The 20,337-nt window shown below is 37.6% G+C and overlaps 1 protein-coding gene across 1 annotated transcript in view; it reads left to right on the top strand.

Moving 5' to 3' along the window:
• LOC138332272 (nose resistant to fluoxetine protein 6-like) overlaps positions 1 to 20,337 on the top strand; it is a 45,773-nt gene that overhangs the window by 11,703 nt on the left and 13,733 nt on the right. Inside the window, exons 3-11 of the mRNA XM_069280295.1 lie at positions 2,281 to 2,368; positions 8,334 to 8,412; positions 8,956 to 9,170; positions 9,542 to 9,715; positions 9,939 to 10,032; positions 10,502 to 10,594; positions 11,971 to 12,163; positions 14,975 to 15,054; positions 19,334 to 19,432. Of these exons, the coding sequence (XP_069136396.1) occupies positions 2,281 to 2,368; positions 8,334 to 8,412; positions 8,956 to 9,170; positions 9,542 to 9,715; positions 9,939 to 10,032; positions 10,502 to 10,594; positions 11,971 to 12,163; positions 14,975 to 15,054; positions 19,334 to 19,432 (1,115 nt within the window). The remainder of the gene's footprint in view (positions 1 to 2,280; positions 2,369 to 8,333; positions 8,413 to 8,955; positions 9,171 to 9,541; positions 9,716 to 9,938; positions 10,033 to 10,501; positions 10,595 to 11,970; positions 12,164 to 14,974; positions 15,055 to 19,333; positions 19,433 to 20,337) is intronic.

Here is a 20,337-nt window from a genome sequence, read left to right as displayed (position 1 = left end):
ATTGTATTTGTAGCCATGTCATACAGCCTCATACGACACGGGTGTATTGTATTTGTAGCCATGTCATACAGCCTCATAGGACACAGGTGTATTGTATTTGTAGCCATGTCATACAGCCTCATACATTGTATTTGTAGCCATGTCATACACCTCATACGACACGGTGTATTGTATTTGTAGCCATGTCATACAGCCTCATACACACAGGTGTATTGTATTTGTAGCCATGTCATACAGCCTCATACGACACGGTGTATTGTATTTGTAGCCATGTCATACATACAGCCTCATACGACACGGGTGTATTGTATTTGTAGCCATGTCATACAGCCTCATACGACACGGGTGTATTGTATTTGTAGCCATGTCATACAGCTCATACGACACGGGTGTATTGTATTTGTAGCCATGTCATACAGCTCATAGACACGGGTGTATTGTATTTGTAGCCATGTCATACATCACACACGGTGTATTGTATTTGTAGCATGTCATACACCTCATACGACACGGGTGTATTGTATTTGTAGCCATGTCATACAGCCTCATACGACACGGGTGTATTGTATTTGTAGCCATGTCATACAGCCTCATACGACACGGGTGTATTGTATTTGTAGCCATGTCATACAGCCTCATACGACACGGGTGTATTGTATTTGTAGCCATGTCATACAGCCTCATACGACACGTGTGTATTGTATTTGTAGCCATGTCATACAACCTCATACGACACGGGTGTATTGTATTTGTAGCCATGTCATACAACCTCATACGACACGGGTGTATTGTATTTGTAGCCATGTCATACAGCCTCATACGACACGGGTGTATTGTATTTGTAGCCATGTCATACAGTCTCATACGACACGGGTGTATTGTATTTGTAGCCATGTCATACAGCCTCATACGACACGGGTGTATTGTATTTGTAGCCATGTCATACAGCCTCATACGACACGGGTGTATTGTATTTGTAGCCATGTCATACAGCCTCATACGACACGGGTGTATTGTATTTGTAGCCATGTCATACAGCCTCATACGACACGGGTGTATTGTATTTGTAGCCATGTCATACAACCTCATACGACACGGGTGTATTGTATTTGTAGCCATGTCATACAGCCTCATACGACACGGGTGTATTGTATTTGTAGCCATGTCATACAGCCTCATGACACGGGTGTATTGATGTTTGTAGCCATATACAGACACGGGTGTATTGTATTTGTAGCCATGTCATACAGTCTCATACGACACGGGTGTATTGTATTTGTAGCCATGTCATACAACCTCATACGACACGGGTGTATTGTATTTGTAGCCATGTCATACAGCCTCATACGACACGGGTGTATTGTATTTGTAGCCATGTCATACAGCCTCATACGACACGGATGTATTGTATTTGTAGCCATGTCATACAGCCTCATACGACACTTGTGTATTGTATTTGTAGCCATGTCATACAACCTCATACGACACGGGTGTATTGCATTTGTAACTTTGTCATACAGCCTCATAGGACACGGTTGTATTGTATTTATAGCCATGTCATACAACCTCATACGACACGGGTGTATTGTATTTGTAGCCATGTCATACAACCTCATACGACACGGGTGTAATGTATTTGTATCTATGTCATACAACCTCATACGACACAGGTGTATTGTATTTGTAGCCATGTCATACAGTCTCATACGACACGGCAGGGATAAACCAGTATTACACCCGTAGAAGACAACAATGTTACGTCACAGTTCAAGGTCAAAATAACACAGACTCCTACCTAGTTAATTGACAGTTAATCCGTTTGCCACATAAAACAAATATGACCAATAGAATACTATTGGTGAAAAACTTTCGATATCCTTCTTGTTAGTACGTTTCGGCGTATTACACTCCTACCCTGATGTAGACACACTTTAAAGTGGGTAAAAATGGTGTGAATGTATCCAGTATAATTTCTTATGAAATAGAAAAATAAAATCTCTCGTCAAAATCTGTCTGCGTACAGAGAAATTAATTTAAAGTATAGGAATCCTAAAACGTCCTCCCGGCTGACTATGTCCGTGGTTACATTTCCACGCAGTCTCGCTTTCAATGCTTTCAACTTTTCTTTACTTTAATGGTCAGAACTGGGAAATGTAAGCAGAACTTGACCGTCGTATTAATATGTGAGAACTTTTGGAAGGCCAATGAACGCATTTAGCTGGTTTTCTTTGCCCGACTATTCTCTTTAATATCAATCTTTCTGTTCATGATCTATTACAGAAAACATCCGAATACTTGTCCACAGCGCTCTGTGTACCCCATTCCTGTTCTGATGTCGACTTGAACGTATGGCTCGCCACATTTCACGGTATGTACGACCATTGTTTTAACGTGTTGGAATAGGTTTCTTTAATTAACTATATTTTAAATAATTATTGGTTCAAATAAACAAATAAGCGTCAATCAATGATCATTTATCATTATCATCATCATCACCATTCATTAATTCAATTATCATCATCATTATCATCACCATCTTTCATTCAATTATCATCACCATCACATCATCATATCACCATTATCATAATTATCATCCCCATCATAATTATTGCAATATACCAACGTCATTACTGTAATATTTATCACCTTAGTTCAGCGATTTGCGTGTATAAATCTTTCACGGTGTTGTTATTTTCGCAATAGATCACAGGTTTACGACGCGCGCAAAAAAAAAAGGAAAAAAAGAAATACTAAAAATACTGAAAGGTTGTTTACTTAGCCCTGTATTCCATTTCCAGAAAATGGGGTAATTAAGTTTAAAATGCTCTGAACACCACAAAAATCATCCGATCTGAATATTGTTTAGCTTACATTGAAGACAATTCCTTACTGGTCACTATGGTATATGATATGGTGGGATTATGGGCGAATTTTATTTCATATCATATCATATATGTTGAATTACGAGGATTCGTGTAAAAATCGTTAGTCGGAAAAGTATACGATACATCCCCAGGTCACAATTCCCTAATGAGCACAGACTGAAGAAAATCGCCATCTATTCAACGAAATTGTGAACGAGTGCATCCCTGAAGTACAGATCCTCAATAGAAACTCACTTATAAAAATTGCACATTGGTATCCCTTAGCGATCCCCACGCTCCATGTATTGTCATGCAGAACAGATGATCACCGATCTCGGCCATTTTTTGTCTGTCGTCTCCGATTTTATACAAGCTATCTGATTGACTTCTAGGAGCGAGTGGACCAATTTTTTTTTTTTTTCGCGTCGTAAACCTGTGAATAGATAAACTTTTAGACTTTTAACAACAAAGTTCATCTATGTACAACATATTACGCGTGGGGAAATTTTCGCAATCAAACACCCTTCGCGTAATCAGTGTAAATTTTCCCCTCGCGTAAATGTCCAGTGAAATGTCCGGGTGTAGGCTTTCATTAGATGTTATTTCAGGAACAAACACGGCGCACATGTTTCACACTTTATTCCAATATGGCGGGCAGTCAGTAACAACCTCAATAGGCATGCGCAATACACATACAAAGTTAGTCGTACTAAATACCACTATGACTATATGTAATGACAATTACCGCCTGGATGATGACTAGTGCAATAATGTAAAGTATTTCAAAACTACAAACATTACACTTTTCCCCTCTTCAAAACAATAAACCAATATTATGATCTGCAATAATCGTTAAAGCTTATTTCAACTGATTTTGAGCACATCTCTTTGTAAGTAAGATAGAGCACAGTTCATGAATATCAGTCTTGTAAAACACTGAAAACAACCTAATTAACCTAATTATACTCCTTGCATAATCTTTAACTGTCAATATAACAATAACAGAAAAGTAACACAAATTACAGTTCAAATTCACATGGACTCGATTAACCGCTTAGGTTTGGAATGTTCCCGACGCGGAAAACGCGACTCTAGATCTGTGGTAATGGATTTATCACACAAAGGAATGGTTTCTACATGTACAGTTTTTTGTGTGCTTAACTGGGTGTTACCGTTCCTAACAGTCTTAGGTGTTGTTTCACATTGATGATTGGCTTTAGGACTTATCGCCATATCCGTTGGTTCAGTTCTCACCCTCAATGGGACGAAATGCTGTGACAAGTCGTCGGTACACGCATTACTCTGTGAAGATGAATGTAATGGCTGTGACTCGCAATCCACCACAAAATCGCGCATCTGATCAATGTGTCTCTTCCAGATTAAGTCCCCAACCTGCACTCTATAGGTTACTGGTCCCAGTTTCTGTATAATAACTCCACGAATACATGATCGTTTTCGGTTGGTGCCTCGATAATCATGCACCATTACCAAGTCTCCAATCTCCATTTCGCGACTTTTCTTGGCCACGACATGTCGCTGATTACGTATTTGAACAGATTGTTCAAGATTTGGTCTGATAATGTCCAAACGAGTTCTGAGCTTCCTGCCCATGAATAACTCAGCTGGTGTGACTTTGGTAAGCGTATGAGGAGTTGTCCTATATGACAATAGGAATGACGCCAGCTTTTGGTTCAATGTTCCTTCCTCATCTTCCAAATTTTTCATACCAGTCTTAAATGTTCTCACCGCACGTTCAGCCTCACCATTTGAACTTGGATGATATGGCGCTGATTTGATATGCTTGACGCCATTGATCTTTAGGAATTCTTCAAACTCAGCTGCCACAAACTGTGGTCCGTTGTCTGACACTATTTCTTTTGGTAGTCCGTACGCGGAGAACATATATCGAAGCGCGTTATTAGTGCTTTCAGCACTTGTTGACGACATTCTCACAACGTTTAACCATTTGGAGTGCGCGTCCATGACAACTAAGAACATACTATTCAGGAATGGTCCTGCGTAGTCGATATGTACACGTTCCCATGCTTTGTTCGGCCATAACCATAGATTGGATCGCGACTGTGGCATGTTAGGTAGTTGTTTTCTACAACTTTCACACTTTGCCACCTTAGTTTCAATATCTGTGTCCAACATTGGCCACCACACGAACAATCTCGCCAACGCCTTCATTCTTACTATTCCTGGATGGTTACCATGTAACTCGCTCAAAATTTCATCCTGGAACCGATCTGGAACAATAACTCGGATTCCTCTCAGGAGACATCCTTCCTCCACTGTCAGTTCCTCTCTGACACGGTAAAAGGGAAGTAACTCATTTTCTGGCTTTTCATGCGACCATCCATTGGTCACAAAGTACATCACTCTAGACAATACAGCGTCCTTTTTCGTTGCTAAGGCAATCTGTGCGGCTGTGATCGGTAACTTGCTCAATTGGATTTTGTTCACCTTCATGGCTTCCTGGTCTATTTCAGCAACATCCTCGGTGTCAACAGGAAAACGCGATAAAGTATCAGCATTCCCGTTCTGAGTAGTTGACCTATACTTTATATCAAATTGATACGACGACAACTGTATAGCCCACCGTTGTAACCGTGAGGTTGCTAGTACAGGAATACCTTTCTTTGGTCCTAGAATCAGTGTCAGAGGTTTATGGTCAGTCAACAAAGTAAATTTTCGTCCGTAAAGATACTGATGAAATTTGCGGACTCCATACATGATTGCCAAAGCCTCCTTCTCAATTTGGGAGTAGTTTTTTTCGGTCACAGTGAGGGTACGCGACGCATACGCGATTGGTCGATCATCTTTGTCAATAGTGTGAGATATCACGGCTCCTAAACCGTAAGAAGATGCATCTACTGCCAAGGTTACAGGCTTTTCGGGGTCATAATGAACCAATACATCTGATGACACTAAAAGTTCTTTGATTTTTTCACAGGCTGAGTGACAATCTGCTGTCCAATGCCAATCGATCTTGTCTGCCAGTAATGTCGTGAGGGGTTGTACAATCGTAGACATGTTTGGTATAAACTTCCTGTAATAGTTTACAATGCCTAACCATGACTGAAGCTCTTTCTTATTTTGTGGATCCTTCAACTGTAGGATAGCTTCAACCTTGCGTGGTGATGGGTGGATACCATCTTTATTTACTACGAAAGCGAAATATTCCACCTCCTCCCTCATAAAATAACACTTGTCTTTCCTCAACTTGACACCATAGTCATCCAAACGCTTAAGTGTAGCATTCAGGTTTTGCTGATGAACTACATCATCTTTTCCGGTCACGAGAATACCATCCAAAATACAACCAACACTGTCCAATCCTTGTAGAACAGTTTCCATTGTCCGCTGGAAAATAGCAGGTGCAGACGCTACACCAAATGGAAGCCTGGTGTATCTATACAAACCAAGGTGAGTGTTGATAGTTACATATTTTCGCGACTCCTCATCCAGAAGAACCTGGTTGTAAGCTTGGGTCAAATCCAGCTTTGAAAATTTCTGTCCTCCGTTGAGCTTGGTGAATAGCTCCTCGCTGGTAGGCAGGGGATATTCAGGTACATCCAGCACAGGGTTTATGGTGATTTTGAAATCGCCACATATTCTCACTGAACCGTCGGGTTTCATGACAGGCACTATAGGTGTCGCCCAATCTGAACTTTCCACCTTTTCCACTATGCCAGCAGCCTCTAGTCGCTGAAGTTCTGCGCCTATCTGATCTTTAAGTGCATAAGGTACAGTTCTAGGTTTGAAAAACTTAGGCTGGGTATTGTCCTTCAGTTTGATAGATGCTGTGATTCCCTTAACTGTGCCTAATTTGTCCTCAAATACGGAATATTTCTGCTCGTTGATAGTCATCAGGTTGATCGTTTTCCAGTTAAGATGTAGCTGTCCTAACCAATTTCTACCAAATAAAGCAGGTCCATCACCTTCCACTACTAGCAATGGCAAAAGTTTGTTCTGTCCTTCATATGACACCTGGACACTAGCCTCGCCCAACACTGGCAATACTTCACCGGTATATGTTTTTAACATAGTTGAGCTGTCTTGTAGTTTAACTTTATCCTTGAACATAGCCCTGTAATCTCTGTCTGATATCAGAGACACTGGTGATCCGGTGTCCAACTCCATCGTTTGAGGTGTCTTTTCAATTTCTAATGAAATACGGATCCCTTTTTGCCCTCTGGACTTGATTGAGAATATCGGCCATACTTCCGAGACCTCTTCTTGGTCAGAATCCTCCATGAAATGGATTTTCGAACTCTTTTTACTTTTCTTAGAGTTTCCCTTTGTCTGTCTGGTTGAATCAGAACTACTAGTACTTTGATTTTTTGAAGTCCAATGTTTATCTTTGGAAGTCTTTGATTTCGGGCACTTTTTATGTAAATGTCCTATCTCTTTGCATGTATGGCACTTACTACTTTTGTAGAAACATCTGTCTGCACTATGGTTCGTCTTACCGCAGCGAAAACATTCCTTGAATGCTTGAAATTTGTTGACATTTCCAGCTTTGTCTACGTTGTCTCCTATCAATTTCCGTGCCTCATTTTCAGCCATCTCCATGCTCACCGCTATTTCCTTTGCCTTTGACATTGTTAGAGTTGCCTCTGTGAGAAGTTTACGTTGTGTAGGAATCGAGGACAAACCTGACACAAACCTGTCTCTCAATGCATCGTCTAGAAACGTGCCAAATTCACAATGTTCGCTTAGTCGTCTCAGTTCAGCTACATACTGACATACGGTTTCATTCGATTGCTGATTCCTTTGATGGAATTTAAATCTTTCGGCTATAATAAGCGGTTTTGGTTTTAAATGTTGAGATATGAGTTCCTTCAACTCATCGTATGTCTTATCAGAGGGTTTTTCGGGAGATGTGAGGTTCCGCACGAGACCATACATTTTCTGACCCATAACTGTCAACAATATCGAGCGTTGTTTATCAACATCATCAACTCCGTTAGCTATGAAATATTGTTCTACCCTTTCTACATACTCATCCCAGTTCATTTCAAAATCGAATGATTCTATTCTACCGTACACTGCCATGGTTGTGTTTACGTGGAATGGTAACACTGAGAAAAGTTCGGGAACATTCGCCACCTTGGCTGCCGGTGAATGGCTTTTACACTAATTTACAACGATTTTGGTTTACCATACTGCCGTTTCTTCAGCTTCGTTACACCAGAAATCCTCGTCGCCACTGAAATGTCCGGGTGTAGGCTTTCATTAGATGTTATTTCAGGAACAAACAAGGCGCACATGTTTCACACTTTATTCCAATATGGCGGGCAGTCAGTAACAACCTCAATAGGCATGCGCAATACACATACAAAGTTAGTCGTACTAAATACCACTATGACTATATGTAATGACAATTACCGCCTGGATGATGACTAGTGCAATAATGTAAAGTATTTCAAAACTACAAACATTACATCCAGTAACATGTTACAGGCCTTATTGACCAGCCACAGAAGACCATCGCTGCCTGTGAGAAACCTGTGCCTTATACCCCGGGGACAAAGGTGGCATTGTAAGTTTGATACCTCAGTGTCCAGAAACCAACACAGTGTTGGTAACGTATGGTTTCAATAAGTCCCATCTCCCGGTGGTTTCGGCGTCTCATTTTGATGTGAGTTTTGAAGTCACAATTGTTGGAAGGTGCCCATTTTACTTAGCCCACGTAACCGCCTGTTAGATTATGTTCTTTTTATCGCATATAGAATTACAATACTTACAATGCATATGTTTCAATGTTACAAAGTGAAGTAAGGGCTCAAAATGAATTTAGGCAGCACTACCAAAAATCATGACATTTACGTCTACAATGGGGTGAAATGAGTAGACCTATTCAAACCAAGAAGCCAAGCTGTAGTTTACAATTTAGGATATTGCCAGAAGTACACGTTTGAGCTGATTCCCAAGCTTAATGGAATATGAAGATTCACATAATCCATATCTTTATTTTTACCCCAAAACTATCACAACTATCAATATTTATAACACATTAATGAAAACGGTACTTAAAACAAAAATTGAAAATTCGTTACATTTTTTGACTGTATTTATTTTTCAGGGCTGTTTGTGGTATAGTTGCGTTGTTAGTTGTCATAGGAACGGTAATAGATATTGCCGTTACCTACAAATCTAACCAGAAACAAGAAGACAATAGAACGTCCAACAGGGATGCTGACATCATCGAGGCTGGTAGTACTACCGAAAGGGAAACATCCCAAAAGGCATCAAACCAGGACCAACAACCAAATCAATGTAGCACAGACTGGCGGACAGGTAAGACTACCTTCGGGATATTTTAACTGTTAAATAAAACTTCCAGTGGCGAACAAATTAAAAGTGAATACGGAATGCTTATAGGAGAGCTTTTTAATTTACAACAAGTACGATATTTGCTATACTTGGTTTCCCGGCGCTCGGGCAGATTCAGTTTTAATAGCGAAGGAATATTTAGAGTTGTTGGAACCAGTGGAATTTACACACATCATATTTGCGACATTTTGATCTATCACTCTGTCAGCACCAACGAAACTGAACAAAGGGGGGTAACTGTGATAAATCAGAATGATTTCCGACTGTTGACAATGTACCACCTCACCACTTAAAGTTAAAACGATCAGGTGGATGTGATAATGCTTCTGTTATAGGGAGACTCTATCAAGGAATCATTGCTTTCTCTCTGGTGACCAATACGAGAAAACTTATGTCCACCTCCAACTCCACGGGTCAGCTGACCTCTGTCAACGGTATCCGGGTTTTAAGCATGTTCTGGATCGTGCTAGGACACACCTTTATGTACGCAAGCAAATCAGTTGGTGCAGGTACGTTGTAAATAATATTCTACAAATGGCAAGGGAATTCCTTTCTGAGAACATGATACTACGTCGTTTGTTTATATTTTTCTTGTTGTCTTTTTTCCCAGATACATCATTACTTACAATTAAATTTAGTATTGCCTAAACTAAACTCAATATTTATTTTCAAATCAAAGAGATGGTATGGTCTTTCATCCTAATAAATGTATTTATATGTGTCCATTGCCAGAAAATTTGGCTAAAGCTGGTGTACTGACGCAGCGGGTCACCTTCTTTGTAATTCTCAACGGGAACTACGCAGTAGACAGCTTTTTCGTGATAAGGTAACATACAGATACATGAGATTGTTGCTGTTTTTAAGCTATAAAACATTATTGATAAAAACATATTTCTATTCCGTCTTTGCATATTGCAGAGTTACCTCCCTTTTGGGTAGGTATCGATTATGACGCCATCATTTTGTGAACGAAATTCACGTCGTTTTCTGTAAAACGTTACGCTTGCAAATACATAACGTCACTATCAAAAACAAGTCGCAAGGGCAGATAACCCTTTGATATAGAAATACCGAATATTAATGTATTGTAAATAATACATAAACATTTAATTAATCTTCTCTAACTGTTCAAATTCCGAGCAGGATTAAATTTCTTTCTCTAAGAAACATGATACGATAAATTCATATGCTTTGCTGTATTCTAATTAAAAAGTCATATATGTTATTTGACGATCGGTTTGACTTTTACCTTTATTGAACACAGTCACTTTGCTAATACTCTTCTTTATTACCAGTGGCCTGCTGGTGACCTACGTATATTTCAGAAACATACGTAAGAATAATGGAAAAGTCAACTGGTTTTTATTTTACTTCCATCGATACTGGAGGTAAGTAGCATGCTACATTATGAATTTTGTGAAAGGACATGAGACATTTTGTTTTAGACTAAATCTTTGTGTGTCTAATGCATAAAGACACACTTTTTCATTTTAAATTTACCCTGCAATGTTTCAAGTTTAAAAACAAACATTTTTCACCAACCCTGAAATGCGTATTTTATATGCAGACACGCGATGCTTTATTTTCAGGGCGACTCAGAAGACATATGATGATTTATTTTAGACAATATAGAGTGTTAAGTATAGAGACAAGCGAAGTTTGATATTAGAGAGATTTTGAAATTCATCATTTGCATTATAAGGAACACATTGTTTCAGAGTCTATTTTATCCTTTGTATAAGAACACACGATGTTTCAACTAGGCTGACTCTGAAGGGAGGTTTATGTGTAAAGACATATGATGTTATGTGTTTAGTGAGAGTGTAAATTGTAAAGACACGCGATATGCTATATTAGAGAGAGTCTAAAGTGTAAAGACATGCGATATGCTATAATAGAGAGAGTCTGAAGTGTAAAGACACGCGATATGCTATATAAGACAGGGTCTAAAATGTAAAGACACGTGATATGCTATATTAGAGTCTAAAGTGTAAAGACACGCGATATGCTATATTAGAGAGAGAGTCTCAAGTGTAAAGCCATGCGATATGCTATATTAGAGAGAGTCTAAAGTGTAAAGACATGCGATATGCTATATTAGAGAGAGTCTCAAGTGTAAAGCCACGCGATATGTTATATAAGAGAGAGTCTCAAGTGTAAAGACACGCGATATGCTATATTAGAGAGAGTCTCAAGTGTAAAGCCACGTGATATGCTATATTAGAGAGAGTCTCAAGTGTAAAGACACGCGATATGCTATATTAGAGAGAGTCTCAAGTGTAAAGGCACGCGATATGCTATATTAGAGAGAGTCTCAAGTGTAAAGACACGCGATATGCTATATTAGAGAGAGTCTCAAGTGTAAAACCACGCGATATGTTATATTAGAGAGAGTCTCAAGTGTAAAGACACGCGATATGCTATATTAGAGAGAGTCTCAAGTGTAAAGACACACGATATGCTATATAAGACAGGGTCTAAAATGTAAAGACACGTGATATGCTATATTAGAGTCTAAAGTGTAAAGACACGCGATGTGCTATATTAGAGAGAGTCTCAAGTGTAAAGACACGCGATATGCTATATAAGACAGGGTCTAAAATGTAAAGACACGTGATATGCTATATTAGAGTCTAAAGTGTAAATACACGCGATATGCTATATTAGACAGAGTCTAAATTAAGTACATCACATGTCTAAACACATTGCGATGTGTCATTTTTAGACTCACTCTGAAGTGCGTTTTTTGTTTGTTCCGTTTTAGGCTGACTCCGGTGTATGCCTTCTGTATCATGTTTTACGGCAGTCTGTTCTTTCACACCCTACATGGAGCTGTCAGGGTATGGCAGGATTCCACAATGATTCAGGAATGGTTGAACAGGTGCCCTCAGTACTGGTGGGCAAACCTACTGTATATAAACAACTTCTATCCGCACTATGGTAATCTGGGGAAACAGGTGAATACATCTTAAACATTTGTTCTCGAGATATGAGCTCAATTTACATTTTCTGCAACCATTACTTTGGTTAAGTTTAATTGGGGTTTTTAAGGACAGCCTTCTTTGTTTGTAAAGAGTTGTGATTTGTGGATGTTTTTATGCTTTGGGAGGCTGAGATATTAAACTTACACTTGAACACAGAAAACAAACAAACAAAAAAAAAAAAAAAAAAAAAAACCAAGAAAATAAAGTAACCAGACGAAATTTATTCTGCCTCAAACTGGCTGAGGATTCTAAGACAAAGTTATGATATAGCATGCTAATTAATCTTGAAAACAAAAGTATTAAAAGAAAAAAAATTGAGCACAACCCAGCGGGAAACCATCTAGACCCACTACCTTTCTGTAACGGCTTTTGATTTTAAAAATTCTAATGTAATGCGAGATTGACAGCTTTGTAGAGTCGCATAAGATATTAAGCTTTAAAAAATTTGGCATTTTGATGAGGTCGATACATGGTTATATCGACCAAAGAAAAAATATTGACCGAGGACGTAGTCCGAGGTCGATATTTTTTCTGTGGTCGATATAACCATGTATTGACCGAAATCAAAATGCTATAATTGTTTTATTATTTTTCTGGATTTTTTGAATTTTGAAATGAGTGTGAAACTAGACCTAAATAAGCACGCATTGTAAATTCTGCTTCGTGAAGACAGTTAGAATTTTTAAATTTTGTAACAAGTTTAGTTTTAAAAAACCATATGAAAACAGTATCAATTGATGCACTTCACGCTTTTATTACATGCACCTGGTGCATGCGTGCTTGTAAATTGCATCCATGTACATATACTCCATTATACCTGTACCTCCATGTCGGACACAGTCAATTAAATGTATAGTTTGTTCTCCGTTGAAATAATCCACTTCGACGCCATACATATATCAAAAGATTCAGATCGACATGAAGATACATTCTCTTATGCTTAGTACTCCATTCCGTAAAATAAAAATCGTACAGTAGGATTAGCCTAGGCCTAATGTTGTTACTAGTCTAGGTGGAATTTTTTAAGATAAATATCAAACGTATTCACTATTCAATGGCTCCAGATGCTTAATGAATGTTATTCGATTATTTCCTACTCTCCTACCGTGTTTATGTTAAAAATTTTAAAGTTTAAACTGCAGTCATCAGCTGGAAGTCATCATCATCTTTGATAGAAACCGAAATAATCAACGTCGTCTGTCACATTTTGTGGTTACGCTTCAAACTTCGGTCATCAAAGCGTTAATTTCAAAGCGCAAGGAACACGAAGCGTTTTGGTAACGTAGATGAAACGTTATCTGAAAATAACCGTGCATTATACTTTTTCTATAAACTACTTCCGGAAAAATCGTGCAATATAGTTTTTTATCGGTGGTCACGTGACGTGTTTTTGACCAATGAGAAGTGACAAAAAATCCTGAAAAATAATACAGTGGAACCTCCCAAAACCGAACCTTCTCAAAACCGATCACCTCTAGAAACCGAACATGGATGTCATGTACGGAATGAATTCCTCTTTATTAATAGTATATAAAACTTCCCAAAACCGATCCCTCCCAATTCCGAATACCGGACCGATTTTGAGATCGGAATAGTCAAATGTAACTAAAATACACTTCTGAAAACCGGCCTTACCTGAGCGACACTGTTAGATTGCATTGAGGTCTGATCAACCGACCGTGAAATACACACGTACCTGTACCATAGTTGTCGCATGCCATGTCCTGGGGCATGTATACAGATGTGAAGGCTATAGGTACACGGTAATTATACCCGAGATGGTGGTGCAATCATTTAATCACGCCTATTGTTTAGATATCTAACGAAGGTCTACCATGTGCACGCGGTTTGTTTACTGTAGGAGTTTCGTATTCAAATCACACGTTTTTTTTTATTTACATATGTAGTTGTCGGATAACGTAAATTATCTGTATGAAGAAGCCGAAGCCATGTATTGTTTTAGAAAATGACTATGTCATATAATGACCGGTATCGACTGATCATCGTGTAGGTAATTAGACCATATAATTTGATTCTTGACGTAACCGGAAGCGATCGGTCGTATGTAACATGGTTAGGTTGCAGACGAGAACATTCACGCAACTAACTAACTAAACTACGTTTATAAGCGGTAACAAAGTCAAGTTTGCTGTAATCCATTCCTTTTAAACGTATGATTCTCTCTTTTGTGATAACATTCACATTAACAATCAATATCGGTAGGTTTTAAAGAACACTAGGCATACATGCGATGCACTAGTGTAAAAAATGACTTCCGATCGATTAAATCCGGATCGTGATGATAATCGGTATTTGGTTCACTTCTCCAAACCGAACCCTCTCTAAACCGGCCGAAATTATATGCACCGACCATGATCGGTTTCGGGAGGTTCCACTGTATATATATTATGCTATTATTGTTTGTAAGAAATTGTTTATGGTTGTTTCGGAAAGATAGTGGGTCTTTAATTAACAAGAATCATTCAGAGACATAAATTATGATATCGTGTTCTTCTTTCTCTGAGAGGATATTGTTTTCACAATTACACAGACATCAACGTGACAGCGAAATCGGATCTATATAAGACTTATATTACGTATAATTATACTTAATATATATACTATCATTCATATATCTTCTTTGTTATTTCAAAGAAAAAATCATTATATTTTATTTGCAATTAATTGACCAGTATTGTTCTCTATGTACGTTTTAATGGAATGAAACTGATACTATCTGAATACAACCACCAATAATGTTCTGTTTGTTTTATGACTATCTAGTGTTTCGGTTGGTCCTGGTATTTAGCCAATGATATGCAGTTTTACATGGTCAGCCCTGCCATCCTGATACTTCTCTGTCGGTAAGACTTACCACGATATGTTTTCCATGGTGCGTCGCCCGTCGTCCGTTCGTTGTCCGTCTGGCGTCCGTTCAACATCCGTCGTTCGTCAATCAAGCGTTTTCTTTAAATCGCTATATACATGTAATGCCCGATTGAGTACATTGTCATCTATATTGGTCTAAAGCATCATTTGTAGAGTGATAAATAATATTGCTCTGGACTCTGGCGCCTAGGGACAAGAGAGGCGAAATCTTTAATGGTTGTTAAAAACAATATTTGGTCTGTATTATCTAAAGTCAAAGAGACAGTTAATGTTCTGATCAAGGCCGGTGTCTTATAGGGTAGGGACTACAGATATGAATTTCCAATGTTGGTTTGTAACATTCACGTGTGCATGATAACTGGGTCTTACTCCTATGGGCCGAAGTGGTCGGGCATAATAGGGAAGATATAAAAGCACAACTTTTATTGTATGAGTGGTAATATTTTATCTGAATTAAATAAAGGCAATCAGTTTTGTTTAAACCGTAACCTTTGGCATTCAAGTTGCATGAGTGGACTTAACTCAAGATGTAAATGTAGCAGCTTCCTTGAAAACATTTGGTTAAGGGATAAAATGTTAAATAAATATATGGTGTAGCGCATCTTTGAGTGAAAGATAAGCCAGTGGCCTGGATCCCCAGGTAGGGGAAATGGGGACATGCTTTTTTTACTGTAGGAACGATATTTAGTTAAAAGCATTCTTGAGTTCGTGAGAATCACGGTATAAATCATGAGCTTGGCCCTCAGCACACGACATTGGTTGCCTAAACTACGGTGGCTGATTTGTGCCATTTCGTCTTTTCGTCTTTTCGCCCCGAAAAGACGAGAATTAAGAAACCTTAATTTTCGTCTTTTCGCCCCGAAAAGACGAAATTTAAGAAACCTTAATTTTCGTCTTTTCGCCCCGAAAAGATGAAAATTAACAAACCTTAAATTTCGTCTTTTCGTCTTTTCGCCCCAAAAAGACGAAAATTAACAAACCTTAATTTTCGTCTTTTCGCCTTCCGGTCCGGTGTGGAAGTCATTTTGAAATCTTTTTATCTTAATATTGACTTAATTGTTCAATATGGAAGCATCAAAGAAGTTTATGATAACAATCGATTTATTAAATTGATAGTATTACAAGTATCTTCATCAATAACTAAGATTAGAAGTTTTAAAACAGAAGTCAACATGTTTGTTTACAGCAGTTACGTAGATTTCTCACACGTGGTATATGCCACGTGCCACTAACAGATTCATCATTCCGCAAATCCTTTAGCGTGATTGATACATTTTTTAAAATTCATTAATATCTTATTTTTTGTGTTCTAATCGCCCTCTTTAGCAATTACGCTTATCAAAACATTGCCGTGTATATTTAGGACCATAATGAACTTAGAATGCTAAACAAGCACTTAGAGGAGTTGTCTCCCCTACACAACTTTAAAAGAAAAGTTGTCGGCGGGTTATATTTGAAAGCGTTTAACCACGGATAAACTTGCTAACAAAATACTTTATGAAAGACAACTCGTGAAGACTTTGAGTTTAAAGGAAGGACTTGTACCAAGAAATTGCTCAAATACAGTTAATTAGAACAGTCAATCAGTAGGTACAATGTACTGTGTATTATTTGAAAAGACATTTTGACTACATACATGACATGGTCTTCATCATAATTGTACATTAGAAATTACATTATAATCTTCGTCGTATATGATAGATGACAAAGTATATCTCTAATTTGTATTTTTTCGTGGCGAAAAGGCTAAAAGACGAAAAGACGAGAATTAAGATATTTAATTTTCGTCTTTTCTGGGCGAAAAGACGAAAAAACGAAATGGCATAAATCAGCCACCGTACTTAACAAACACAATGTATCAGATTAATAGCAAACTATTTCCTTCTCATTTTGTACTAAAATATATATCTGGTCAGTTTTTGTCTTCCGAATAGTTATACTAAAATATATATCTGGCGGTTTTTCTAGTTTCGTTTTGAAACTGTCTTCCGAATAGTTATACTAAAATATATATCTGGCTGTTTTTCTAGTTTCGTTTTGAAACTGTTACTGTTTCTTCCCTTTTCTTTATCCATATATAATCCATCTATATTTACATTGTTTAGTGTGAGGAAATAAAAATTATCCTATACTCGTTAATACATTTGCTGGGGAGGGTATTCCTCGACATGCACCCATAGGATATTGTCAGTCAAAATTACTTACTTTATAACATTTTTAAGCAAATTGTTTAAAAGTTAAACTAAATGTAAAACAATAATAAAAAATGTGATGTTGAAAATTTCAATCAAAGTGATTGCTGTTACGGTGTATAAAGTAATGCATGGATGGTACAAATGGAACATAAGTGAACATATGAAATATTGGAAAAATGGCTGCCAAATGGGACATTTCTTAAAACTCGGATATGAATGATCTACAATCAAAATAATTTAAAGATGCTCCACCGCTGACAGAGCATAAATGATATTCATCATTAGAACAATAATTGGTGTTTAATTATGCATATATATGTGTCTAATAAACACAAAAATGTGTCTAATAAACACAAAAAATAATATAAAATAATTTATTTTGCTTTTGGTGCATGTGAAATCAGTACATCATTCCATATAGGATATAGTGCCACGGATTTTTTTCGGGATGCAATTAATTATTTTTCATACTTTTAATTTGAATTAAAATTAGAAGTTCAAACTTTTCGATGGTGGTTATGGTGTAAAGTAAGTAACTTTTGTAACTGAAGAAAAATACTAAATCATCTGCTCCTGTTTTCGATAGTGGAAAAATACCATTTGTCAGCGGTGGAGCATCTTTAATGATTTATTTTTACATTCTTTTGACACAATTGAATATATTTAAACTTGCTAGGCTTGATCACTATACGTAAGTACTAGCCGATTTTGTTTACCATAACTGCATGGTAACATTGAACTTTGAACTGGCGTATGAAAATATTCTATGCAACGTAAAGGGGCTACTTTTTTTAAAAGAAACACATGGCTTTGTTTACATTTTGACGTAACATTACGTGTATATTGCTGTTTTTCATAGAATTTGGGGAAAATGTAAACAATACATATATGTTTTATAGTTATATATGATACAAACATTTTTAAAATTAACAATTGTATAAAGAAACGGGGAAAATATCCCGACCGGGGCGACGTGCAGCGCTTTCATTTTTGTTAAAAATGATGGATGTCAAATGTAAACATTACCTCTGTGTCTGTGTCCTACGATCGAGTCTTTTGGGTTGACGGGCGTGAGACCCACTGACAGAGATAGGTCAGTTATAAACATATTCTCTTGTCTTTGTTCTTTGAGAAATTAATCATGTGTATTATAAAACATGCACCGCTTGTAATCCACGTGTTGACAGTCACACGTCACCACAAATACATTGTATCCATCGAACACAAGTGAAATTGTTTCATCTATAGATGGCGATGGATCTAAGCGTAGATTATATAATCACATGGCTCCGAAGGATGTAATATCGTCAAGTCAGACGACAATCTCAAACAAATTTAGCTACTTGAACATCGGTGTTTTGACAACTTCGGAAAACTCCAGTGTGTAAGCGTGCTTCAGCCTCGCCTCGCTTCACAATAACGGTCACCTAGTTAACACATGTGGCCGAGTACAAATACTTTATGTTATTACGCTATATATTAACTTTTAGCAAAATTGAATACCTATTTAAAGTTCTGATATGATTAAATAAAATTATCACTGAAATTTACTCTGTTTGTCATGTTCATTTTACATTAAAATATTGAACTTTTTTTCGTCGCGGATGAATAATTCTATCCTACGTGAAGAGTCATCATTCGCTGTTCAATTGAGTAAGCTCCTCCCACTTTTGACCGACTTTTATTGAATAATTACGTCACTTTCAAATGACGATTTTATTGCATAAAATATAAAAGAAAAGTCTTGTGAGTGTAAATATAGGGATTGGATTTCGTTTTTATGTTAACCATGCTTGTATGGAGCAATTCCTCTAAGAATATATTCAATACGCGCCCCATAGAATATATTCTTAGAGGAATTGCTCCATACAAGCATGGTTAACATAAAAACGAAATCCAATCCCTATATGGTAAAAGCTTCAAATTCTGGTTTGAACATTCAAATTTTTTTATCCACACTGAAATCTAGGAAGACAATATCCTTAAGTCAAAAGAATGATATATCATCTTACATTAGCCCAGTATACGAGAAATAAATATGTGTCTTTAAATTTAACAGCTACCGAAAAGTTGGCTACGGTGTATGCGGAGGTGTGATTGGAGCGAGTATATTCATCCGGGCAATGATAGTGTATGGTTTTGGAATGCGCATGCCAGAGTAAGTATTCCTCAGTACAATGTATGTGATACCTATTCGCTGTTGTTCACAGATCGAATTTGCTCACTGTTGTATTTAACTTAACTACATACCTAATACATACCACTGACACTACATGTCAATGAAAACACAAATACAAATACACATATATGTTTTCAAATCCAAATACCGAGAGTAGTTTATATGATAGATAAAAGCAAGACTTAAGGAAAATAGCAAGTACTTATCTTGTAAATATTTTTAACCCTGTAAAGCTGTACAAGAAAAAAACAATGATTGTATGGGAAAATGAATAAGATTTCAGGACGTTTTAACAGCTACTTATTCAATATCTTTAAAAGTATCGCTATGTGTATTTGTGATATTATATAATACTTCACTGCATTTATCGTTTCCAAAACATTTCACATGTATTACATAAGAAAAAGTCACATCCAAAGTATTTCGATGAAAATAATTCCATTACTCCGTTGCCCTGCAGGTAGGGCGTTAGAATTGTACCTGCTGCCCCTATTGCATGATCGTAAAAGGCGACTAAATTTAGGTTCTTATCTTTTCTCTTCTTCCTAACTGACTTTAATCCTTCCTAACGTCTCCCTTGACACCGCCTCACTTTTGGCATTTTGTGGAGCGCTCAACCTTGTGAGGTAGGCTCTGGGTTTTGTCCCCCGGCCGAGACACACCAAAGTCTATAATAGTGGTAGTTTCTGTCCCTGCTTAGCGTTCAGCAAACAGGGAGTGGGACGACTGGTTCGCCCGTTGTCAGTTAAATGTGGCCGGGTGGGGTGTGTTGCTTGGTGTCTTCGGCGGCATGATTCAGTGATATAGCACTATAAAAAGGGCAACAGTTCCACTATACAAGATGTTATGTATGACACTAAATACACGTAGTTATGAGGTAAAGG

The sequence above is a fragment of the Argopecten irradians genome, chromosome 9 (genome assembly GCF_041381155.1).
Source record: "Argopecten irradians isolate NY chromosome 9, Ai_NY, whole genome shotgun sequence".
Classification (NCBI taxonomy): Eukaryota; Metazoa; Mollusca; class Bivalvia; order Pectinida; family Pectinidae; genus Argopecten; species Argopecten irradians.
The sequence above is the reverse complement of the archived record's forward strand: the minus strand, read 5'-3'. Positions and strand labels throughout refer to the sequence as shown.